The 22,515-nt window shown below is 42.7% G+C and overlaps 2 protein-coding genes across 3 annotated transcripts in view; one reads left to right on the forward strand and one right to left on the reverse strand.

The window, feature by feature from the left end:
- Positions 1–19,499, reverse strand: part of LOC135542904 (septin-2-like) — a 46,342-nt gene extending 26,843 nt beyond the window's left edge. The window contains exons 1-7 of one of the 2 annotated variants that reach the window (XM_064970050.1): positions 19,331–19,499; positions 10,671–10,722; positions 10,243–10,342; positions 9,915–10,001; positions 9,221–9,344; positions 6,191–6,325; positions 5,877–5,994 (exon numbers count right to left, since the gene is read on the reverse strand). In XM_064970050.1, the coding sequence (XP_064826122.1) occupies positions 5,877–5,994; positions 6,191–6,325; positions 9,221–9,344; positions 9,915–10,001; positions 10,243–10,342; positions 10,671–10,697 (591 nt within the window). In that variant the 5' untranslated portion in view covers positions 10,698–10,722; positions 19,331–19,499. Of the gene's footprint in view, positions 1–5,876; positions 5,995–6,190; positions 6,326–9,220; positions 9,345–9,914; positions 10,002–10,242; positions 10,343–10,670; positions 10,723–11,600; positions 11,762–19,330 lie in introns of those variants that run through there. The other variant, XM_064970057.1, reaches the window with a different exon arrangement.
- A 1,009-nt stretch (positions 19,500–20,508) lies between these two features.
- On the forward strand, positions 20,509–22,246 carry LOC135542922 (claudin-4-like). The gene has a single exon (XM_064970062.1). The coding sequence runs from the start codon at positions 20,718–20,720 to the stop codon at positions 21,369–21,371; it is 654 nt and encodes a 217-aa protein (XP_064826134.1). The 5' UTR covers positions 20,509–20,717; the 3' UTR covers positions 21,372–22,246.
- The last annotated feature ends 269 nt before the right edge of the window (positions 22,247–22,515 follow it).

Consider the following 22,515-nt stretch of genomic DNA (forward strand, 5'->3'; position numbering starts at 1 on the left):
TACTCAATCTCACCACTAGTATGGCAGGGGCCGCCTTTCGTTCCAGGGCCTGTGACTTGAAGTTGGACTTTTATCCCTAGGCTAACAGGGGAGGGGCACCCAACTACCCTAGTATGGCAACACCCATCCGTCCAGCAGGTCTGCTCCTAAAGCCAACACCTGTGACTGGAGCAGATTGCAGCTCCCTCACCGAAACATGTGCTGTCTGCAGCTGTACATAGCATTGGTAAATAGCCCACCCATTTTCACCTACCTCATCCCCTCACTGGCTTTTTATTTATTTACTTTTCTGATCTTTTGCACACCAGTATCTCTACCTGGGATCATTTATCACTCCAGTGGGTATTGTACTACCCCTAGTCTAAACTTGGGGTAACTCTGTGGTCTGTTCACACTGCAACTACCCTAGTATGGAACTTGTTCTCAGGGTTAAATAAAGGTGTGTACTCAGTTCACTACCCTAGTATGGAAGAAAGGCGAGAATGACCAGTTGGGGGGGGATATTGTACTACCCTAGTCTAACAGGGGAGGGAGCACCCAAGGCTACCCTAGTATGGCAGGGGAGGGGTATTGTACTACCCTAGTCTAAAGGGGAGGGGCACTTGACCCATTGCAGGAAATGTATATTGTTCTACCCTAGTATGGCAGGGGGGATGCAACACATTTAGGACGGACAAACAACGTAAAAATTGTACTACCCTAGTCTAACCAATGGGTAGGGCTGCTGCTTCTCTGACCTCAATGGAAAGACTACCCTACCCTAGTATGGCAGGGGAGGGGTATTGTACTACCCTAGTCTAACAGGGGAGGGGTATTGTACTACCCTAGTCTAACAGGGGAGGGGTATTGTACTACCCTAGTCTAACAGGGGAGGGGCACCCAACTACCCTAGTATGGCAGGGGAGGGGTATTGTACTACCCTAGTCTAACAGGGGAGGGGCACCCAACTACCCTAGTATGGCAGGGGAGGGGTATTGTACTACCCTAGTCTAAAGGGGAGGGGCACCCAACTACCCTAGTATGGCAGGGGAGGGGTATTGTACTACCCTAGTCTAACAGGGGAGGGGCACCCAACTACCCTAGTATGGCAGGGGAGGGGTATTGTACTACCCTAGTCTAACAGGGGAGGGGTACTCAACTACCCTCGTATGGCAGCGGAGGGGTATTGTACTACCCTAGTCTAACAGGGGAGGGGCACCCAACTACCCTAGTATGGCAGGGGAGGGGTATTGTACTACCCTAGTCTAACAGGGGAGGGGTACTCAACTACCCTCGTATGGCAGCGGAGGGTATTGTACTAGTCTAACAGGGGAGGGGCACCCAACTATGGCAGGGGAGGGGTGGAGGGGAGGGGTATTGTACTACCCTAGTCTAACAGGGGAGGGGCACCCAACTACCCTTGTATGGCAGGGGAGGGGTATTGTACTACCCTAGTCTAACAGGGGAGGGGCACCCAACTACCCGAGTCTCGCGGGAGGGCAATTGCATGGTGACACAGACTCAGATTTTTCACTTTATATGTCAAACAAAAACCAATGATTGCAAAGTTAAAAACTAACCATTCATCTCTGCACAAGGACTACGTTTAACAATTTCCACAGAAAATTTTACAAAAACACATTTACTTGAAGAACAATGCAGATGGAAACTTTGGTAACAGAATGATGGCATAAACAGTACAAACCGTAATTCTGTTTCCAAATCTTGCATCTGCACAGTTTTTCAAGTAAATGTGTTTTTGCAAAAAAAAATGTGGAAATTGTTAAGTTACTGTGGTATTGACCAGGGGGGGGGCACCCAACTGCCTTAGTCTGGCAAGGGACTGGTACTCAACTACGGTGCTCGGCAGGGCCCACAGAAGCACGTACTGTATATATAATTACTTATCTGATTAGACTGGGAAACAAACAGTGCAAAGGACAACAAGTAAACCCAAGATGAGTAAATCATCAGATTGTATACTTTCTCTTGTAGATGAACATGCAGTTAGAGTAGAGTAGACTTTAAGCATCACAACATTACCTTGGCCGGAAGATTCAAGACAAAGAGCCAATAACTTTCAGCATCCAGGAGGCTGATTGGGAACAATATATATATTTTTCCATAGAAAAATAAATGTAATTGATGCTTAGCAATGGGTAAGATTGACATGCTACGACTATGGGTACAACAGGAGTTTATATATAAATGCCTGGAATTTTTCAATTTTGGAGAATCTCTTATAAAATGGGTTAAAGTTATGTATATTAACCCAGGGTGTAAAATAGTACATAACGGCTACTTCTCAGAAGTACCAGTCAAAAGTTTGGACACACCCACTCATTCAAGGGCTTTTCTTAATTTTTTACTATTTTCCACATTGTAGAATAATAGTGAAGACATCAAAACTATGAAATAACAGATATGGAATTAAGTAGAAACCAAAAAAGTGTTAAATCAAAATATATTTTATATTTGAGATTCTTCAAAGTAGCCACCCTTTGCTTTGACAGCTTTGCACACTCTTGGATTTCTCTCAACCTGCTTCATGAGGTAGTCACCTGGAATGCATTTTAATTAACAGGTGTGCCTTGTTAAAAGTTCATTTGTGGAATTTCTTTCCTTCTTAATGTATTTGAGCCAATCAGTTCTGTTGTGACAAGGTTTATTTAAATATTTAAACGTTTATTTAATTAGGCAAGTCAGTTAAGAACAAATGGTTATTTACAATGACAGCCTACACAGACCAAACCCGGACGACGCTGGGCCAATTGTGCGCTGCCCTATGGGACTACCAATCACGGCCGGATGTAATACAGCCTGGTAGGGGTGGTATACAGAAGATAGCCCTATTTGGTAAAAGACCAAGTCCATATTACGGCAGGAACAACTCAAATAAGTAAAGAGAAATGACAGTCCATAATTACTTTAAGACATGAAGGTCAGTCAATGCAGAACATTTCAAGAACTTTGAAATTACAAACACCAGCACGATGAGGAAACTGGCTCTCATGAGGACTGCCACAGGAAAGGAAGACCGAGAATAGATGCAGACTATTACATTGATGGAAGCTACCCACTACCGGCAATATTAAAGCTAAAAGAATTCTTGAAAAATAACAAAAGAAAGAAATAAAAGAACATGGTTCCTTATGGATAGCTTGGTGCCATGCCCAAATATGGACCTGCATTATCCTCCCTGCCCAACCCCCCATCCTACCTATAATGATTTATCTAGTAACTCACTATTAGGCTTGAGCGGTATACCATATATTGAGGTATTTGGAAATAGCCACGGGATGGTTTTTCAATATTGTCAATAATGTTGAAACTAGTTTTTCAATACATTTTAATATTTCTAGCTATTATTTAGAAAATAACTGCAGTCAACTTGTGCGATGCATTAGGAGATAAAGCAGATTGCGCTCTCTATTTCACCTGTCACATTATTTTAAATGATGAAGCTTACGTAGTTCCCCAGCGGAAGCTGTGTATTGACAGGGGTTGCATTTTATATTGAAGGTCAAGTGAATTTTTGCTTCAATAGAGTGATCAGGGACATGCAACTGTAGTTTTCCTTCACAGAAAATACATTAGTGCAACACATTCGGCAACTAATTTTCATCAAATGACAACAGAAGTGCAACACTATTTGGCTGGCAGCCACACAAGTAAATTAACTTACAATGAAAAATCACGTTTTTGTGGCAAGAACTATGCTAAAACTAAAGCTAGCAGCCTTCGTGGAAATTCACAATTACTTGTATTAATTTGGTTAGTATTCTCGTAATAGACGCCCAATGGGCTTTTTTTCTGTTTTTTTTTGTGCCCCCTTGTGAACTAAACCGGTGGGGAATTAATACGTTTTGTTGGCGGTGGAGCACCAGGGGTTTGTGTGTATAGACCTGTGTTTTTGTAAAACTGTATGTGAGTTTGAGATGTGTTAGTGTACACATCTGTGTAGGCTATCCATTCTGTTTATCTTAATTGCTTGTTAACTGACAGTTGTTATGGGAAAGCTAAGTGGACCATGGGAACTAATGCGACAGACAGAGTTTTTAGACAGTTGAACAGGGTGTGCAATTTGTCCCTCGCACACCCCATTCCATCCCCTCTGGCTGTCAGGACACTCACCCTATAGAGATAATTTTGCTACATCCACAATAACATCTGCTAAACATGTGTATTTGATTTGGTCAAAAGCAACAACAAACAAAAAAACACAAAAAAATAATTGTTTGAGGAATTGTGTGTGTGTGTGTGTGTTTTTACTAATCTGTAACATCAGCACTTTACACAACCAGACTGTGTGAGTCTTCAACAAAGCTGCTTCACAGTGACTGAGTCTGCAGTCACACATACGTATACTCACACTCCTGTAGAACCAGCTCTGTCCAGACCTGGGCCTTCAACAAAGCAGCTGTACAGTGACTGAGTATGCCATCCTCCACTGGAGCCCAGGTAGGAGAGCTGTTCCCGGCATGCCCCCGGAGTGCCAGGCATGCCCCACTCCCATACATGCCAGAGCAGAGGCCTCCCCACTGGGGGAAAAGACCACTGTTTCTGGGGTGTGAAAGACAGGCTGGTGGGTGGTCTGGGACTGAACATACAATACTAGCTGGGACTGTATCTGACTGTTCTGGCCAGTACAGGGGTTAGTGAGGGGAGGGGGGAGTGTCTCCCGCTGCTAGGTAAGCAAACAAACTTGTTAAAGTATAGCTAACGAGATCGCTCAGGCAAAACGAAGTGGGTAGTGGGCAGGAGTTTGACAATAAGATATTCACTAGTGATTATATTGGATGGATGTTAGACACACACACACACAAGTGCACACAGACATGCAAAAGCCCTGTCCGGATCTGGTTGCTATCCCTCCCACCAGAGAGAAAAAAGCACTGTTGAAACATTTGAAACAAACTGACTCAAACACAAGAGTCAAAAGTGGAGGGAGTAGATTAGATAAGAGGAGGATGAGGGGAGATAGAGTGATATCACAGAAGCAGGAAATCCTATTTACACAGCCTCATTCTCCTCTGCCTAGAGTGGGCTATATCAGCTTAACAAACCTCTCATGGTGTGTGTGATGTCAGACCAGATATCAGGAAACCAGAAGCATGCAGGTCTGCTCCAATAGGATGCATTGGAAGGAAAGGACACTGACCAAGATGTGTGCTCTCTCTCCCTCTATTTAATTTGTATTTATTTTTCCTTTATTTCACTAGTTAAGAACAAATTCTTATGTACAATGACGGCCTAGAAACAGTGGGTTAACTGCCTTGTTCAGGGGCAGAACGACAGATTTTTACCTTGTCAGCTCAGGGATTCTATCTAGCAACCTTTCGTTTACTGGCCCAACGCTGTAACCTCTAGGCTACCTGCTGCCCCCTTTTCTCTCCCCCCTCTCTTTCACTTCTCTCCATCTCTATCTGCACTTCTAAATAAGCCTGCTATTGTCCAGCAGTAATCAAGCTGCATCATTAAAAATGTACACACCCACACACACAGGCAAATGTGTGTGTATTCACACACAATCACGGATGTTCGACTTGCATAGTTGCCTCTGAGCCAGCGTGCCAGTGTGCTGATAAGAATCTAATTTCTATTATTATATAATCTACTTTCTAATGACAGTGCCATATGGCTCAGGACACAAACAACATAGAACAGCTACTGATGCTAATGCAGCCCTCAACATTCTGGCAACAACCTCATCACTAATTCCATTGGTTCCATTGTGATCTCAGTGAGGGGCAATGCTATGTTTTTACACCTGTGTAAAAAGTAAATACCTAGGGGAATGAGGGAAAACTCTTGAATGTCTGACATGCTTGTCACATTGCTTGTGTATGTGTATGTGTATGTATGTGTGTGTGTGTGTGCGCACGTGTCCCACTCACCCTCTTCTTAAGGCGGTCTCTTTCTTTCAGTGTGAGTGTGTCAGCCTTAGCGATGACAGGGACGATGTTGACCTTGCTGTGGATGGCCTTCATAAACTCCACATCCAGAGGCTTCAGACTGGACAGGGAGAGGTAGAAATACAAACAATAGATAAATAATAGTAGCTAAATAAAAAGTATAAAGTGATTATGTTCCCCCTACCTAGCCTAAATGGTTGTATGAACTAGAGGTAGCTGTGTGTGTGTGTGTGTGTGTGTGTGTGTGTGTGTGTGTGTGTGTGTGTGTGTGTGTGTGTGTGTGTGTGTGTTCTTACCCGTGTCCAAAGGGAGAGATGAAGTAGAAGCAGCAGTGGACTCGGTTGTCTACGATGTGTCTGCGGTTCAGGCCACTCTCGTCATGAAGGTAACGCTCAAACTGGTTATCAATGTACTGGATGATGGTCTTAAAGCTGAGGACACACAGGACAGAACACACACACATCAAACAAAAAACAACCAGAGACACAGTCTGCACTAGAAAACCACCTCCAGAAATAGACTGTGGAATTTTGGAGCCTAGGGAGTATATGTACTATGTACTGTGTATATACAGTGCCTTGCGAAAGTATTCGGCCCCCTTGAACTTTGCGACCTTTTGCCACATTTCAGGCTTCAAACATAAATATATAAAACTGTATTTTTTTGTGAAGTATCAACAACAAGTGGGACACAATCATGAAGTGGAACGACATTTATTGGATATTTCAAACTTTTTTAACAAATCAAAAACTGAAAAATTGGCCGTGCACAATTATTCCGCCCCTTTACTTTCAGTGCAGCAAACTCTCCAGAAGTTCAGTGAGGATCTCTGAATGATCCAATGTTGACCTAAATGACTAATGATGATAAATACAATCCACCTGTGTGTAATCAAGTCTCCGTATAAATGCACCTGCACTGTGATAGTCTCAGAGGTCCGTTAAAAGCGTAGAGAGCATCATGAAGAACAAGGAACACACCAGGCAGGTCCGAGATACTGTTGTGAAGAAGTTTAAAGCCGGATTTGGATACAAAAAGATTTCCCAAGCTTTAAACATCCCAAGGAGCACTGTGCAAGCGATAATATTGAAATGGAAGGAGTATCAGACCACTGCAAATCTACCAAGACCTGGCCGTCCCTCTAAACTTTCAGGTCATACAAGGAGAAGACAGATCAGAGATGCAGCCAAGAGGCCCATGATCACTCTGGATGAACTGCAGAGATCTACAGCTGAGGTGGGAGACTCTGTCCATAGGACAACAATCAGTCGTATATTGCACAAATCTGGCCTTTATGGAAGAGTGGCAAGAAGAAAGCCATTTCTTAAAGATATCCATAAAAAGTGTCGTTTAAAGTTTGCCACAAGCCACCTGGGAGACACACCAAACATGTGGAAGAATGTGCTCTGGTCAGATGAAACCAAAATTGAACTTTTTGGCAACAATGCAAAACGTTATGTTTGGCGTAAACGCAACACAGCTCATCGCACCATACCCACTGTCAAACATGGTGGTGGCAGCATCATGGTTTGGGCCTGCTTTTCTTCAGCAGGGACAGCGAAGATGGCTAAAATTGATGGGAAGATGGATGGAGCCAAATACAGGACCATTCTGGAAGAAAACCTGATGGAGTCTGCAAAAGACCTGAGACTTGGACGGAGATTTGTCTTCCAACAAGATAATGATCCAAAACATAAAGCAAAATCTACAATGGAATGGTTCAAAAATAAACATATCCAGGTGTTAGAATGGCCAAGTCAAAGTCCAGACCTGAATCCAATCGAGAATCTGTGGAAAGAACTGAAAACTGCTGTTCACAAATGCTTTCCATCCAACCTCAATGAGCTCGAGCTGTTTTGCAAGGAGGAATGGGAAAAAATTTCAGTCTCTTGATGTGCAAAACTGATAGAGACATACCCCAAGCGACTTACAGCTGCAATTGCAGCAAAAGATGGCGCTACAAAGTATTAACTTAAGGGGGCTGAATAATTTTGCACGGCCAATTTTTCAGTTTTTGATTTGTTAAAAAAGTTTGAAATATCCAATAAATGTCGTTCCACTTCATGATTGTGTCCCACTTGTTGTTGATTCTTCACAAAAAAATACAGTTTTATATCTTTATGTTTGAAGCCTGAAATGTGGCAAAAGGTCACAAAGTTCAAGGGGGCCGAATACTTTCGCAAGGCACTATATATATATATATATATATATATATATATTCACGAAGGGGATGCATCTCAAAAGCCTAAACTGGCTATATCTCCTCACCTCTTCTATCTCATCTGCACCAATTTGAAAACCAGGGATAAGAGAAAGAAAAGACCAGAAAAGGAAGCTGTTTCATTGTATTGAGATGCAGCCTATCATCTCATAGACCAACATGGAGAAAAGGAGACCAGAAAAGAAAGCTGTTTCAGAGTATTGAGATGCAGCCTATCATCTCTGCCATCTGACCTGCTTTCTCTGATGACTTCCTGCAGGACCAGTAGGCGTGGTAACATGTTCATTAGCAGGGCGCCTACAGCTTCCCTCCCAGCCAGAACTAACATCAACACAGTCTGCATCCCAAATGGCACCCTATTCCGTGTATAGAGCACTATTCTGGTCAAAAGTAGTGCACTATATAGGAAATTGGGTGCCATTTGGGATGCAGTTTACCTCTGACCTATATTCACCTCACCCTATTGGACCCAGGTAGTGTTGTGGTCCATTCCATAGCAACTCCAGATAACTCAGGCCACTACTGTGAAAAAATGCCTTGACTAATTCTGAGAGAAATGGAATTGAAATATAATGATCCCAACTATGGATGTAAGCATATCCTTAACACCTGCTAATGGGGCAGCAGGTAGCCTAGCTGTTAACATCGTAACCGAAAGGTCGCTGGTTCAAATCCCCGAGCTCACTAGGTTAAAAAAATCAGTTGACGTGCCCTTAGGCAAAAAACTCAATTGCCCTAATTGCTCATGTAAGTTGCTCTGGATAAGAGTGTCTGCTAAATGACTAAAATGTAAAATGTAAATGTACTGTTGTCCCTTCGTTGTTACCAATACCACTGAGAGCTGTCAATAGAGCTGCTAACCTGCTCTATTGCACTCAGCCTAGCCCTTAGATCACTGCCAGTTGTCACCAACCTCGAGTTGTATGTCAAACCACCAGGCCCAAACACAGGTATGTCAGGACAATCAAAAGGAAACGGAGCAGAGAGGAGGGGAAGAGAGAGGGACAAGGGGGAGGGAGAGAGCCCACACAGCAGCTGATGGGGGCAAGGGCACAGGAAGAATAACTGCTCCTGCCGTCATCAACCATTGTACACACACACACACCAGTCTTGGCTGTTGATGGCATCTCCGTATCCGGGGGTGTCGACCACAGTAAGACGGAGCTTCACTCCTCTCTCTTCAATCTCCACCGTACTGGCCTCTATCTGCACCGTCCGCTCAATCTTCTCTACAGAGGAGGAGACAAAAGGAAATACCTTTTCATTGTGTGTAACACACTAGGTTAAGTTTAGAGGGATCCCAGGGGACACAGCTTAATAATAAGCAGTTTCATTACTTTTCACATCAAAGTTTCTGTTCCATGTGACTTTCGAGCTTAAATAACAAAGTCTGCCAAAGCTAAGCCTCTGGACACAATATCCTTATGCAGATCTTTTGGCACTGGACAGGTGTAAGCAGTATGGCAGAAGTTGCTACTATAAGCCATCACCATATCGCTTACACCTATCCTATCCCTTCAGAACTACAAACACAAAAGTGGTAGGAGCTGGAGGTGCTTTTTCAGACTGGCCAATAATCTAAGTCATAAAGAGGGGATGGGCCTTTTCAAGACTAATACAAAATAAACATTCTTAACATTCCACTCCAGGCAATACAATGCTGGAGACAGCTGAAAACAGACCTTTCTCTGTTATTACAGTGTGTGTGTGTGTATGCACTGTCTGGTCTGAGAGCAGAACTCATTCCTCCTTGCTTATTTCCTCCCTGTGTGTGTGTGTGTGTGTGTGTGTGTGTTCACCTGCGGCCCCAGGGATGTATCTCTCTGGGTAAAGGTCTGTCAGAAACAGGCTGTTGATCAGCGTAGACTTGCCCAAACCAGACTCTCCTGCAGGAGGAATACAGACCAGGCATAGTACTCTAGGATCTATACATATCTACAAGGTTACTGTAGCGCACTACTTTTGGCTAGGGCCCAGGGTTCTGGTCAAAAGTAGTGCACTATATAGGGAAAAGGGCGCCATTTGGGACACAGACCTCAACTAGACAGCATTCTGGCACAAAATAACTGCTGTGTAGGTAAGCTTCTCTTGAATTGAATCAAAATAGTTGTGTAATAAGTCACTCACCAACGACCATGAGGGTGAACTCAAATCCCTTCTTCACGGACTTCCTGTGTACCTGGTTGGGCAGGTTGGCAAAACCCACATATCCCGCCGCCTCAGGGAACTAACAAACACATGGTTATAGAGATAATGTACAGTATTATACAACTCAATAGGATTAGCATTGGAAAAGGGGTCTTGAATTGTTTCTCTCCCTCCCTCTCTCTCTTTCCACCCTGACATTCTTCATCTCCAGTGTTTAGGAGATGTGTGTGGTAATTGAGATTAAATGGATGAGAAAATCCCAAAAGCAATAAGGCTGTCGATGAAATGGAAGCATTTATACAGGATGTCCTCTGGGCTAGGATGATCGCTTTCTATGTGTGCTCTGTATGTGCGCCCCCAATGTGTGTGTGTGTGTGTGGGTGTTGAAGTGGTAAGGACACACTCACTTTCCCTTTCTCTCCAGACTGAGACATGGTCACTGTTGCTGGTCACCTAAACCTGCAACCAGAAAGAAACAAGTCATCAGATAAGTCACAGTGTAACATAAGCCTGGGTGCTAGTCTGTTTCTGCTTTACTAATCTTGTTGTATTCTTGGAAAGGCAACAATGTACAGTAGCATTTTTGTAAGCAGTAGACTGGCATCCAGGCTGTCTCACCATGTCATAGACAATAACTGTATAATCACTCACCACCAAGCCTGCAGTCATAACTCCTACTACAGTACTACCATTAATTTGCAGTCGTCACTATCATCGGCATTCTGAATAATAATAATGACACTGACAGCATCCACACTCGGGCACTTTAAGACTGCACTGACATCCAGTCACTCACAGCCAACCCCATTAACTCTGTATCACAGTCAGTGGACAGAGCAGAAACAGGGTGGGCATCAAGTTGATTCCCAGACCTCCAGTAAGGCCTGGTTTGTTTAGTTAGGCTCCTGCTGTCCTACTCAATGGTACTACTCAGATGACAGAAAAATGAGCCTGAATGATAAATTATCACATAATGGCCACCAACTGGTGCACTGCGCTGCCTACCCCCCCCCCCTCCATTTGATCACTAATGCACTGGGCACTGACTGACAGGTCGTGTGCGATAAGGCGAAAGCGGGAGATGGCAAGCGCAGCCAGAGACGACTGAACCCTGTTATGTAACTTTATTAGAAAAACAAACAAAAGAAAGTTAACAAAATAATTTTGAGGAGTGTCCCATATCTGACACTTTAATATTGTCTGGCAACCATTAAAGAGTGATGAAGACTGATTTATTCTACATGGTGCCAGGACCTCCTATCTCCGCAGCAGGCGACGTGGCCAGATATCCCTCTCCGTTTCATCGAGCTCTCAGGAGAACAATGGCTGTTAATCACCCAGGTTCCTGAGGCCTTTCATCTTTCCACGTTCCTGAGGCCTTTCGGATCACCACTCGCTGGGGTAGGAGAGGAAACAAGCACCGGCTCGCGGTCCCGACCACGGTCCCGCTGGCCCGACCTCAGTCCGGCTGGCCCGACCTCGGTTCCGCTGGCCCGCGATCACACACACCACCAGGAGCTTAAGCACAGAGGTGGTTAGCTTGCGATATGGACCGTAGCAAGCAGGACAAAGCAGGCTAGCGCAGGGTGAGATTCGGTTGAGTGGGGAATTATGCATCAGAGTGATATCTTACATTTAATTCACAGCTGTATTATTATCAATCTGTTACCTAGCTCTACATTCTAGGGGCCATCATAATGTACAGGTTACAATGCAATTATTGAATATGCAAAAGCAATTTCTGTGATAGGTTTTATGTCTGTTTGAACAAGCTATTTTATCTGTAACAAAAAATGTATCCCCCACACACACACACTATTCCTGGGCGGTCTCTGTGGGAAATAGCAGTAGATTAATTAAGCTGTTCCATTATCACTTCGGTAATATCACAAAGGCAACACTATGGGGGATACAGGCAGGCGGCAATAATACCCACTTAATGAGGGAAAGGGGGATATTTAGTCAGTTGCACAACTGAATCAGAGAGGTACGGGGGGCTGCCTTAATCAACATCCACGTCATCGGTGCCCGGGGAGCAGTTGTTACTGGGGGTTAACTGTCTTGATCAAGGAGACCTTTCGGTTAATGACCCAACACTCTTGATCGCTAGGCTACCTGACCGGCTTCTGTAAGCTGTTATGAACTCACACACCCACACACAAACACAATCAGAAGGCCCAACCTGAGGGAGATTAAACGGTTTGGCAAAGAAGGAAAAATGCCACCTTAGTTAAGCCAAAGTCCTGGCATGTGAGGTCTACACTTGATTTATTAGCTGGATTAAAGCCATGAGGGGCTGTGGTAGGAGTGAAGCTATTTACTTCACCTCTACCACACAGAAACTTAAAACAAAGCCTTTACACCATACATATTTAGACCTATAACCCAATCTATATTTGTTATTATTATTTTGAATTATTTTAAGATTATTTAGTTAAGAACCTCTTCAAGAAATGGTAGCTAAAGTCCACCCTGATCTGAGCTATGCTATGACTCGGTTGTGAATTGATAAACTATTTAGCACTTAAATATACATTGCCTTCTCTAGCCTACAAAGCTACCTGGCCTGACATCCATATCTTCAGCACTGAATTAGACAAAAAGTATAGAATTCGAAATGTACAATAGTTCCATTTTTAATGAAAGTTGGCAGACATGTATGCACATACCAATACCTATACAAATACACACACACAGAGGGGGGTTTGAGGCTCAACTGCAATAAATTGGTCTTTTGGGGGTTGGGAGGTGATGGTGGGAAACAATAATAAAGCTGTTAAACTCGGTTTCAGGAGCTCTCTACAGTCTGAGCCATAAGTTAAAAAAACACAACAATGGGCAGAATGAGAAGGCCTTTCAAGCAGACGGAAACCAGCAGGGCCACTCCTAATACACACTTTAGAAAAAGCACAGGATGGCCCTTTTATGATGGGGACAGAAAGGGAAATAGCCAAGCAACATTAAGGTTGGATGGCAAGTAGTGATGGGAGGGGGGGAGGTGGTACAGTCGATACAGTTACATATCGAAATATTATTTTGACAATATCACAATATTATTTTTGCACGAGTTGGCTGTACCTGCACTAAAACTCCAGTAGTTTTCTTTCATAGTTTGTTCTCCATCTTCTTTTTAAATATGGAACCAATTTGTTTTTAGCACTTATTTCCATGATTGATCAAAACTCATTTTCTCATGGTTCTCCCTCTGCAGCAGACATGGTGAGTAATGTTTGGAACATTGAATCGCAATAAAATCACAGTATCGAATTGCAATACATATCATATTGGCACTTAAGTATCATGATATCATATCGTGAGGTCCCTGGCAATTCCCAGCCTTAATGACAAGGTAAGAAAACGGTCTCATAATGTTAAGCTTCACTACTCACAAAAGCCTAGCTACTGCATGACTAGCATGGGATGATCACAAAGTTAAATGGCAGAGCAATATCAATTTAATGTCACATTTTACTATCTGTTCATGCTGTGACATCATAAAGCTATGCACTCCTACAATGCATAAACATCTCAATACTGACCCAACTCAATGATGCGTAGGCCTAAGTTTAGATTCTGGGCAATTCCACCGTAATGGATCTCTGATTTTTCACTTTTAAATGTATGTCAAACAAAAACCAATGATTGCAAAGTTAAACAAACCATACAACTCTATGCAAAATGACTACTTTTAACAATTTCCAGACATTTGGACAAAAAACTAATCTGAAGAACAGTGCAAAGTTTGGTAACAGAATGTGCTATTTGTGCCGCCATTCTCTTACCAAACTTTGCATCTGCGCTGTTCTTCAAGTAAATGTGTTTTTGTCAAATTATCCGTGGAAATTGTTAAAAGCAGTTGGATGATTTGTTTATTTTTGAAATCATTGCTTTTTGTTTGACATAGATTTTAAAGGGTAAGGAAGCATGAGTTTTAACTCACCAAAGTAAGTGTGGTCCAAGACTTAGTAACTTAGCTGTAGTCATGATTATGTTATGATTATTATGTAACTTATTTCTGGAAATCTTCTGAACTACCCACAATGCACTATTTCTCAACATTATATGGAGAACCGGTGCTACCTAGCTATGTTCCAGCTGGCTAACGTTTGCTACTAGCCATGCTAGCATGTACAGTGGGGCAAAAAAGTATTTAGTCAGCCACCAATTGTACAAGTTCTCCCACTTAAAAAGATGAGAGAGGCCTGTAATTTTCATCATAGGTACACTTCAACTATGACAGACAAAATCCAGAAAATCACATTGTAGGATTTTTAATGAATTTATTTGCAAATTATGGTGGAAAATAAGTATTTGGTCACCTACAAACAAGCAAGATTTCTGGCACTCACAGACCTGTAACTTCTTCTTTAAGAGGCTCCTCTGTCCTCCACTCGTTACCTGTATTAATGGCATCTGTTTGAACTTATCAGTATAAAAGACACCTGTCCACAACCTCAAACAGTCACACTCCAAACTCCACTATGGCCAAGACCAAAGAGCTGTCAAAGGACACCAGAAACAAAATTGTAGACCTGCACCAGGCTGGGAAGACTGAATCTGCAATAGGTAAGCAGCTTGGTTTGAAGAAATCAACTGTGGGAGCAATTATTAGGAAATGGAAGACATAAAAGACCACTGATAATCTCCCTCGATCTGGGGCTCCACGCAAGATCTCACCCCGTGGGGTCAAAATGATCACAAGAACGGTGAGCAAAAATCCCAGAATCACAAGGGGGGACCTAGTGAATGACCTGCAGAGAGCTGGGACCAAAGTAACAAAGCCTACCATCAGTAACACACTAAGTCGCCAGGGACTCAAATCCTGCAGTGCCAGACGTGTCCCCCTGCTTAAGCCAGTACATGTCCAGGCCCATCTGAAGTTTGCTAGAGAGCATTTGGATGATCCAGAAGAAGATTGGGAGAAAGTCATATGGTCAGATGACACAAAATATAACTTTTTGGTAAAAACTCAACTCATCGTGTTTGGAGGACAAAGAATGCTTAGTTGCATGCAAAGAACACCATACCTTCTGTGAAGCATGGGGGTGGAAACATCATGCTTTGGGGCTGTTTTTCTGCAAAAGGACCAGGACGACTGATCCATGTAAAGGAAAGAATGAATGGGGCCATGTATCGTGAGATTTTGAGTGAAAACCTCCTTCCATCAGCAAGGGCATTGAAGATGAAACGTGGCTGGGTCTTTCAGCATGACAATGATCCCAAACACACCGCCCGGGCAACAAAGGAGTGGCTTCGTAAGAAGCATTTCAAGGTCCTGGAGTGGCCTAGCCAGTCTCCAGATCTCAAACCCATAGAAAATCTTTGGAGGGAGTTGAAAGTCCGTGTTGCCCAGCAACAGCCCCAAAACATCACTGCTCTAGAGGAGATCTGCATGGAGGAATGGGACAAAATACCAGCAACAGTGTGTGAAAACCTTGTGAAGACTTACAGAAAACGTCTGACCTCTGTCATTGCCAACAAAGGGTATATAACAAAGTATTGAGATAAACTTTTGTTATTGACCAAATACTTATTTTCCACCATAATTGGCAAATAAATTCATTAAAAATCCTACAATGTGATTTTCTGGATTTTCTTCTTCTAATTTTGTCTGTCATAGTTGAAATGTACCTATGATGAAAATTACAGGCCTCTCTCATCTTTTTAAGTGGGAGAACTTGCACAATTGGTGGCTGACTAAATACTTTTTTGCCCCACTGTAATTACATTCCAAACTAAGTATTGTGGGCTACTATGAACATCCATGAAGAAGAAACCAAATAAATTAATCTGAAAAACTGCATCTCCTCTTCTCCTGTGCGTTTGTTAGTGGTAGTCGAGCGAGTGAGTGTTGTCGTAGTTTTCTGTTGTTAGTAGCTAGTGCAGTAATACCCACAAGGACGGGGTTACGACTCATTTGTGGCCCAAAAACGAAAAGCTAGCTTTGAAGTGGGACTGGTTTGTCCGGTTGAAGCGAGTGGATTGGAGTATGGGAACCATGCACACGTGTACTGTATGTTGTGCTCATTTCACTCTGGAGGATTCCGATGGCTTAGTATAACCAGTGAAAGCCAGGATTCGGAATGAGACTGACTGAAACCAGGTGCTGTGCCGAGCTTGAACGTGAAGCCTGCAACCTCTATTTCCTACCGACCTACCGGTACATTGCGAGTGTCAGCAGTGATGGAGATAAAACTGATAAATTCAATGTGGATTTACCTCACTACATCGCTATTGGATTAACGGACTCTCCCTCTGCCGGTGAAATGGCCTCTCCCTCTAAAGGCCTCTCCTTTGACTTCGGTAGCTATCTCAGCCGTCAACCGTCAATTCTCCAATTGGCTTGCTGACTAAGATAACTGCATATACTGGTAACATTGTTTGATAACTGGTTAACTATTACTCGTCTGTTCAACCTCTCTTTCGTATCGTCTGAGATTCCTAAAGATTGGAAAGCGGCCGCGGTCATCCCCCTCTTCAAAAGGGGGAGACACTCTAGACCCAAACTGTTACAGACCTATATCCATCCTGCCCTGACTTTCTAAAGTCTTCAAAAGCCAGGTGAACAAACAGATCACCGACCATCTCGAATCCCACCGTAACTTCTCTGCTCTCAATCCGATTTCTGAGCTGGTCATGGGTATACCTCAGCCACGCTCAAGGTCCTAAACAAGATCATAACCACTATAGATTAAAAAAAACAGTACTGTGCAGCAGTCTTCATCGACCTGGCCAAGGCTTTCAACTCTGTCAATCACCGTATTCTTATCGGCAGACTCAACAGCCTTGGTTTCTATAATGACTGCCTCGCATGGTTCACTAACTACTTCTCAGATAGAGTTCAGTGTGTCAAATTGAAGGGCCTGTTGTCCGGACCTCTGGCAGTCTCTATGGGGTGCCACAGGGTTCAATTCTCGAGCCGACTCTTTTTTCTGTATATTTCAATTATGTCACTCATGCTGCGGGTGATTCTTTGATCCACCTCCACGCAGACGACACCATACTGTAAACATCTGGCCCTTCTTTGGACACTGTGTTAACAAACCTCCAAACGAGTTTTGATGCCATACAACACTCCTTCTGTGGCCTCCAACTGCTCTTAAATGCTAGTAAAACTAAATGCATGCTCTTCAACCGATCGCTGCACACACCCGCCCGCCTAGCATCACTACTCTGGACGGTTCTGACTTAGAATATGTGGACAACTACAAATGCCTAGGTGTCTGTCTAGACTGTAAACTCTCCTTCCAGACTCATATTAAGCATCTCCAATCCAAAATTAAATCTAGAATCGGCTTCCTATTTCGCAACAAAGCCTCCTTCACTCATGCTGCTAAACATACTCTCGTAAAACTGACTATCCTGCCAATCCTTGACTTTGGCGATGTAATTTACAAAATCGACTGGCTCCAGGTAATTTATAAGTCTTCGCTTTATAAGGTAAAGCTCCGCCTTATCTCAGCTCACTGGTCACCATAGCAACACCCACGCATAGCATGCGCTCCAGCAGGTATATTTCACTGGTCATCCCCAAAGCCAACACCTCATTTGGCCGCCTTTCCTTCCTCTGCTGCCAATGACTGGAACAAATTGCAAAAATCATTTAAATTGGAGACATACCTCCCTCACTAACTTCAAGCATTGGCTGTCAGAGCAGCTTACCGATCGCTGCAGCTGTACACAGCCCATCTGTAAATAGCCCATCCAACCTACTACATACCTCATCCCCATATTTGTTTTTTCTGCTCTTTCGCACACCAGTATTTATACTTACACATCCTCATCTGCACATCTATCACTCTAGTGTTGATTGCTAAATTGTAATTTCTTCGCCACTATGGCCTATTTATTGCCTTACTTCCTTAATTTGCACACACTGTATACAGATTTTCAATTGTGTTATTGATTGTACATTTGTTCATCCCATGTGTGTGTGGTTGTTTTTGTCGCACTACTTTGCTTTATCTTGGCCAGGTCGGAGTTGTAAATGATAACTTGTTCTCAACTGGCCTACCTGGTTAAATAAAGGTGGGGGGGGGGGGCGTTATGTATTTCGAAAAAATGCTGGTTTACTTTAATGAGCTAGGAATGCACTGTCTGACTCACGTAGTGCTAACGTAACGTTAGCAGGCTGGTAGGGCTAACATTAGCAGGCTTGTTGGCTAGCAAATTTGCAAGCTGATTTGTAACAGTAAATTCATACAGTATTTGCTTGTAAATTCCCTGAAAATGTCATGGAAACCAGTAGTCATGAGTGAAAACAATTTGTTTTAATTTAAAAGTATACATTAAGTGATTTCTGTTGGGAGTTTAGAATTATAGGAAATAGGCTGGCTCGTCAGGTCCTCCATATTAAGTCAAACCCTGCAAATGTTTTTTTAATATGTGACTTCGTCATTCTTCGAAATTCTGTTCAGTTTAATGTAATAACTAAAAAAATGGAAAAGTGAGGTGTAACTTTGCATTGGGACTTTTGATGTGTATTCTAATGCAAAACCATGTTACATATGATACGTTTATGCTACCTACCCTTTAAAGTGAAAAATCACTCTCAGAATGGAATTGCCCCTATTCACAATGCATTGTCAATTTTGTCACAAGTGAAGTTTTGTATTATGATTTTGTATTTTTCAATGTTCCTTCCTTGAATGAGAAGATAGGATATTTGTAATGTAGCGGAAATGTTTTGGCCTGGTGTTGTCTACTACAGTTTTGACGTCCACACCCAGTTTGGGAAAAATTGACATTTTGCAAACACACCATACTATGAAGTATTTAACGGCCAAATTAATATGATTATGTTTGGCATAATTGCATATACTGTATATGGAAACATTGTATCTTATCTTAAATAGGAAACAGGCCTATCAATTAAACTTGCGAAACACTATGAAACTATTTGTTTCATGTCAAACTTTAGCATGCAACAGTTTTTCCTCATGTGACTGGTGTCATGTTGCCAAATTGCAACTATCTGTAACGCTAATCTCACTCAAGACGCGCAATCCCTTTTCTTCAGACTCATTCGGGTAGATAAACATTAATATACGACCGTTTGATACCTTACCTGTGTGTGATTTATGAAATGGAAATAAACATAAGTATTTTCCCTCTTCTTTCTATCCCAGGACAGGAAAGAGATTTCAGCAACCGCTCAATTGTTCCGCCCCATGATGCCCGTTTGTCACGGGTGGGAGTCAGTGCCACTCTGGGTCCATTGCGGCTCAAACTATGGTGGAAGTGCAACAATAGGCAGCCTATAGGTAGTTTAACATCCAAAATGGCAGCCATGCTTCTCAGTTTCTACACAAGGCGGTTATCATTGTTGATGGATGATGACGTCAGATTTTGATGTCTTGACACGCTTTGGTCGTTTCGGATGAGGAAACATTCCTTCTCCTAGCCTACTCGCTTTAGCCTCGCAACAGTAACAATATAACAAGCCTTATCTAAATGACAACTTTGTTTTGATGTCAATGCAAACTTTGTAAAAAATAAAACATTGAGTCGGGGAGAGAGTGCATGGGGTGGATGCATTTTTTCCAATAAAATATATTTCAAGAAATGTTCTATGGTAGCCTAGATGCATTGTACAGCCGAACCTACCATAAAAAAAAAACATTTGTAACGTAACTAGTTACACCTGCTTACAACTGTGTTGTCAATAAACTGCAAACCGCAAGCTTTCACAGCATTGGGCAATCCAAACTGCTGTGAATGGGGATTACATAGGCTGTGTGTTTTTATTTTCTTCTGGCTATTATTACAATGTTACAATATTCAACAAAATAAAATACCATTGAATATGATTCTAATAGGCTATAAATGTTGCAGGTCTGGCTAGAGCCATATACAGTATCCTCTGGGCACAACCAATTCATTGCATGTGCTTAAATTCTACTGAGTTTCCTTAAAAATATTATACCATTGAATTGTGTAGGCCTAGACAAGACTATTCCAGTAATAATCAATTTGGTTAGAACAGGTTTTATTACAGCCTACGGTCAATTGGTCGTCCAAGTGTCCTTTGCGTTTGTTCCCAAACCTATATTTAACCAAATAACATACTAAACCATTTTCGGAATAAGTGTAAACACACACAAAGCGCTCCTCTGGCTTTGTTCATTCTCATCCAATTTCCCGGCCTCCTCATTGGGGCTAAGAGGATGCGGTGACTTCTGATTGGGTGAAAGTTTTTCCTCTGGCTTTAGCACTTGTGGAGTCGCCCACACCCCACTCAAAATATATCCGTGGTCCAGACTCTCTATGCTACCAGTTGTTTTTACAGCCAGTCAGTAACATACTGACTAAAATAAATCCTTTTTGTAAGACTATTTGTAGCAACTTCCTAACTGAAGATCATATATCCTAAAGCGCAGCATCCAGATTGAGACGCGTTATTAAACACAGAGGACAAATATTATTATTTTTAAATCCGTTAAAAAGGAGCGAAGATGGTGTCCGCTGGACTGGAGATCCTTGGACTGGGACTGTGCGTCATTGGTTCGCTCCTGGTGATGGTCGTTTGCGGGCTGCCCATGTGGAAGGTGACGGCGTTCATCGAGGCCAACATTGTGGTGGCTCAGACCATCTGGGATGGGCTCTGGATGTCCTGTGTGGTGCAGAGCACGGGCCAGATGCAGTGCAAGGTGCACGACTCGGTTCTTGCGCTCGGCCACGACCTGCAGGCGGCGCGAGCCCTGACCGTCATCGCATGTGTGTTTGGCGTGCTGGGGCTAATGGTGGTGATCGCCGGGGCGCAGTGCACCAACTGCATCAATGACGAGAACGTCAAAGCCCGGGTGGTGAACGCCGGAGGAGTTATCTACATAATCAGTGGCTTGTTTGTTTTAGTCCCTCTCTGCTGGATGGCCAACAACATAATCTCGGATTTCTACAACCCACAGGTGCCCGCGTCCAAGAAGAGGGAGATTGGGGCTGCCCTCTACATCGGTTGGGCGGCCACTGCGCTCCTGCTGATCGGGGGCGCGCTCCTCTGCTGCTCCTGTCCTTCTAACGGGAATTCGGGCTACTCGGCGAAATATGCCCCGACCAAACGGGCCACACCGAACGGGACCGTGGACTATGACAAAAGGAATTACGTGTAGCCCTGCGTCTCACCCTCATGATGGGGTGGCTAGGCTGTGCTTAAATGTGGTCTGTGTTTTTTTGAAAAACTTTTTTGAAAAACGTTTTTTTTGCACCTGCAGTTTACTCTGAACTTTGAAATAAATGAAAGCGTCATTCCCTTTTGTAACACTGACTTTAAACTAAACACAATATTGGAGAACATATTCATTCATCATTTTTTTGCAAACAGAAGAAAATAAACGTTTGGAGACTATGCGTATAGCCTAAAGTGATAGCCAATGACAAAAAGGAGCGTCTTTGTTTTAGGTACATTATTGTTTTAAATGTCCAAGGCTCTATTTTCTATAATTGCTCATAAACCTTTGCATTTAGAAATGTTTACCGGAATTTGTTTTTCTAAAGGAAGTTCTAATGACAATATATCTGCTGTCTTTTTACTTCAGTGTAGGCTACAGTGACTTCAGAGTGGTTTAACTCCAAACCACTTATAAGGTTTTTGGACAATGGATTTTTGCTGCATGAGACTGTGTGAAGATAGACGAAAACATGTTGGCCTATTTTCAAACCAATACACAACTCAGGCATTCTCACATTTGTCTATAACAGCGAGATATCACATATATTACACAAATTAGGACCATAGATTTAGATGTCAAATATAGGATGTCCACAACACCTGTTCTGGAGTCTAAATTATTTTAGGATAAAACAAAACATTTAGCAAACTTGTGTTTTATATATGTACATATTGTGCCGGATGTGTTTCTTTTCATGGATTTTTAGGAACATACTGCTGTTTTACTGACTGGTTTTGATGTAAAGATCCATTGTGTATTTGATGCAAAATTCTTCTTTCCATTGTTACACTGACATTAAACGGATATTGTTTAAAGTATTTGTTTACGTGTTTATTTAAACTGATCGAAAATGTAGTTTAATTAATAGAATAAGGTACCAAAACATCAGAAGATGTAGTTTGTAAGTCCTTAATATTACTTCTGGTTGGGCCTGCATGCAATGCATCCTGTTCCCACCGTGGTTCCCCAAACCCCAGCCTGGCGGTTGTAAACCCCCACAGCAGGAGAAAGTACTTTGGTGAACTATAAATCCAGATGACAATACCTATTCAGCTAGAATGGGGCTCTGCTGTTCAGCACACAA

Source organism: Oncorhynchus masou, chromosome 1 (assembly GCF_036934945.1).
Source record: "Oncorhynchus masou masou isolate Uvic2021 chromosome 1, UVic_Omas_1.1, whole genome shotgun sequence".
Classification (NCBI taxonomy): Eukaryota; Metazoa; Chordata; class Actinopteri; order Salmoniformes; family Salmonidae; genus Oncorhynchus; species Oncorhynchus masou.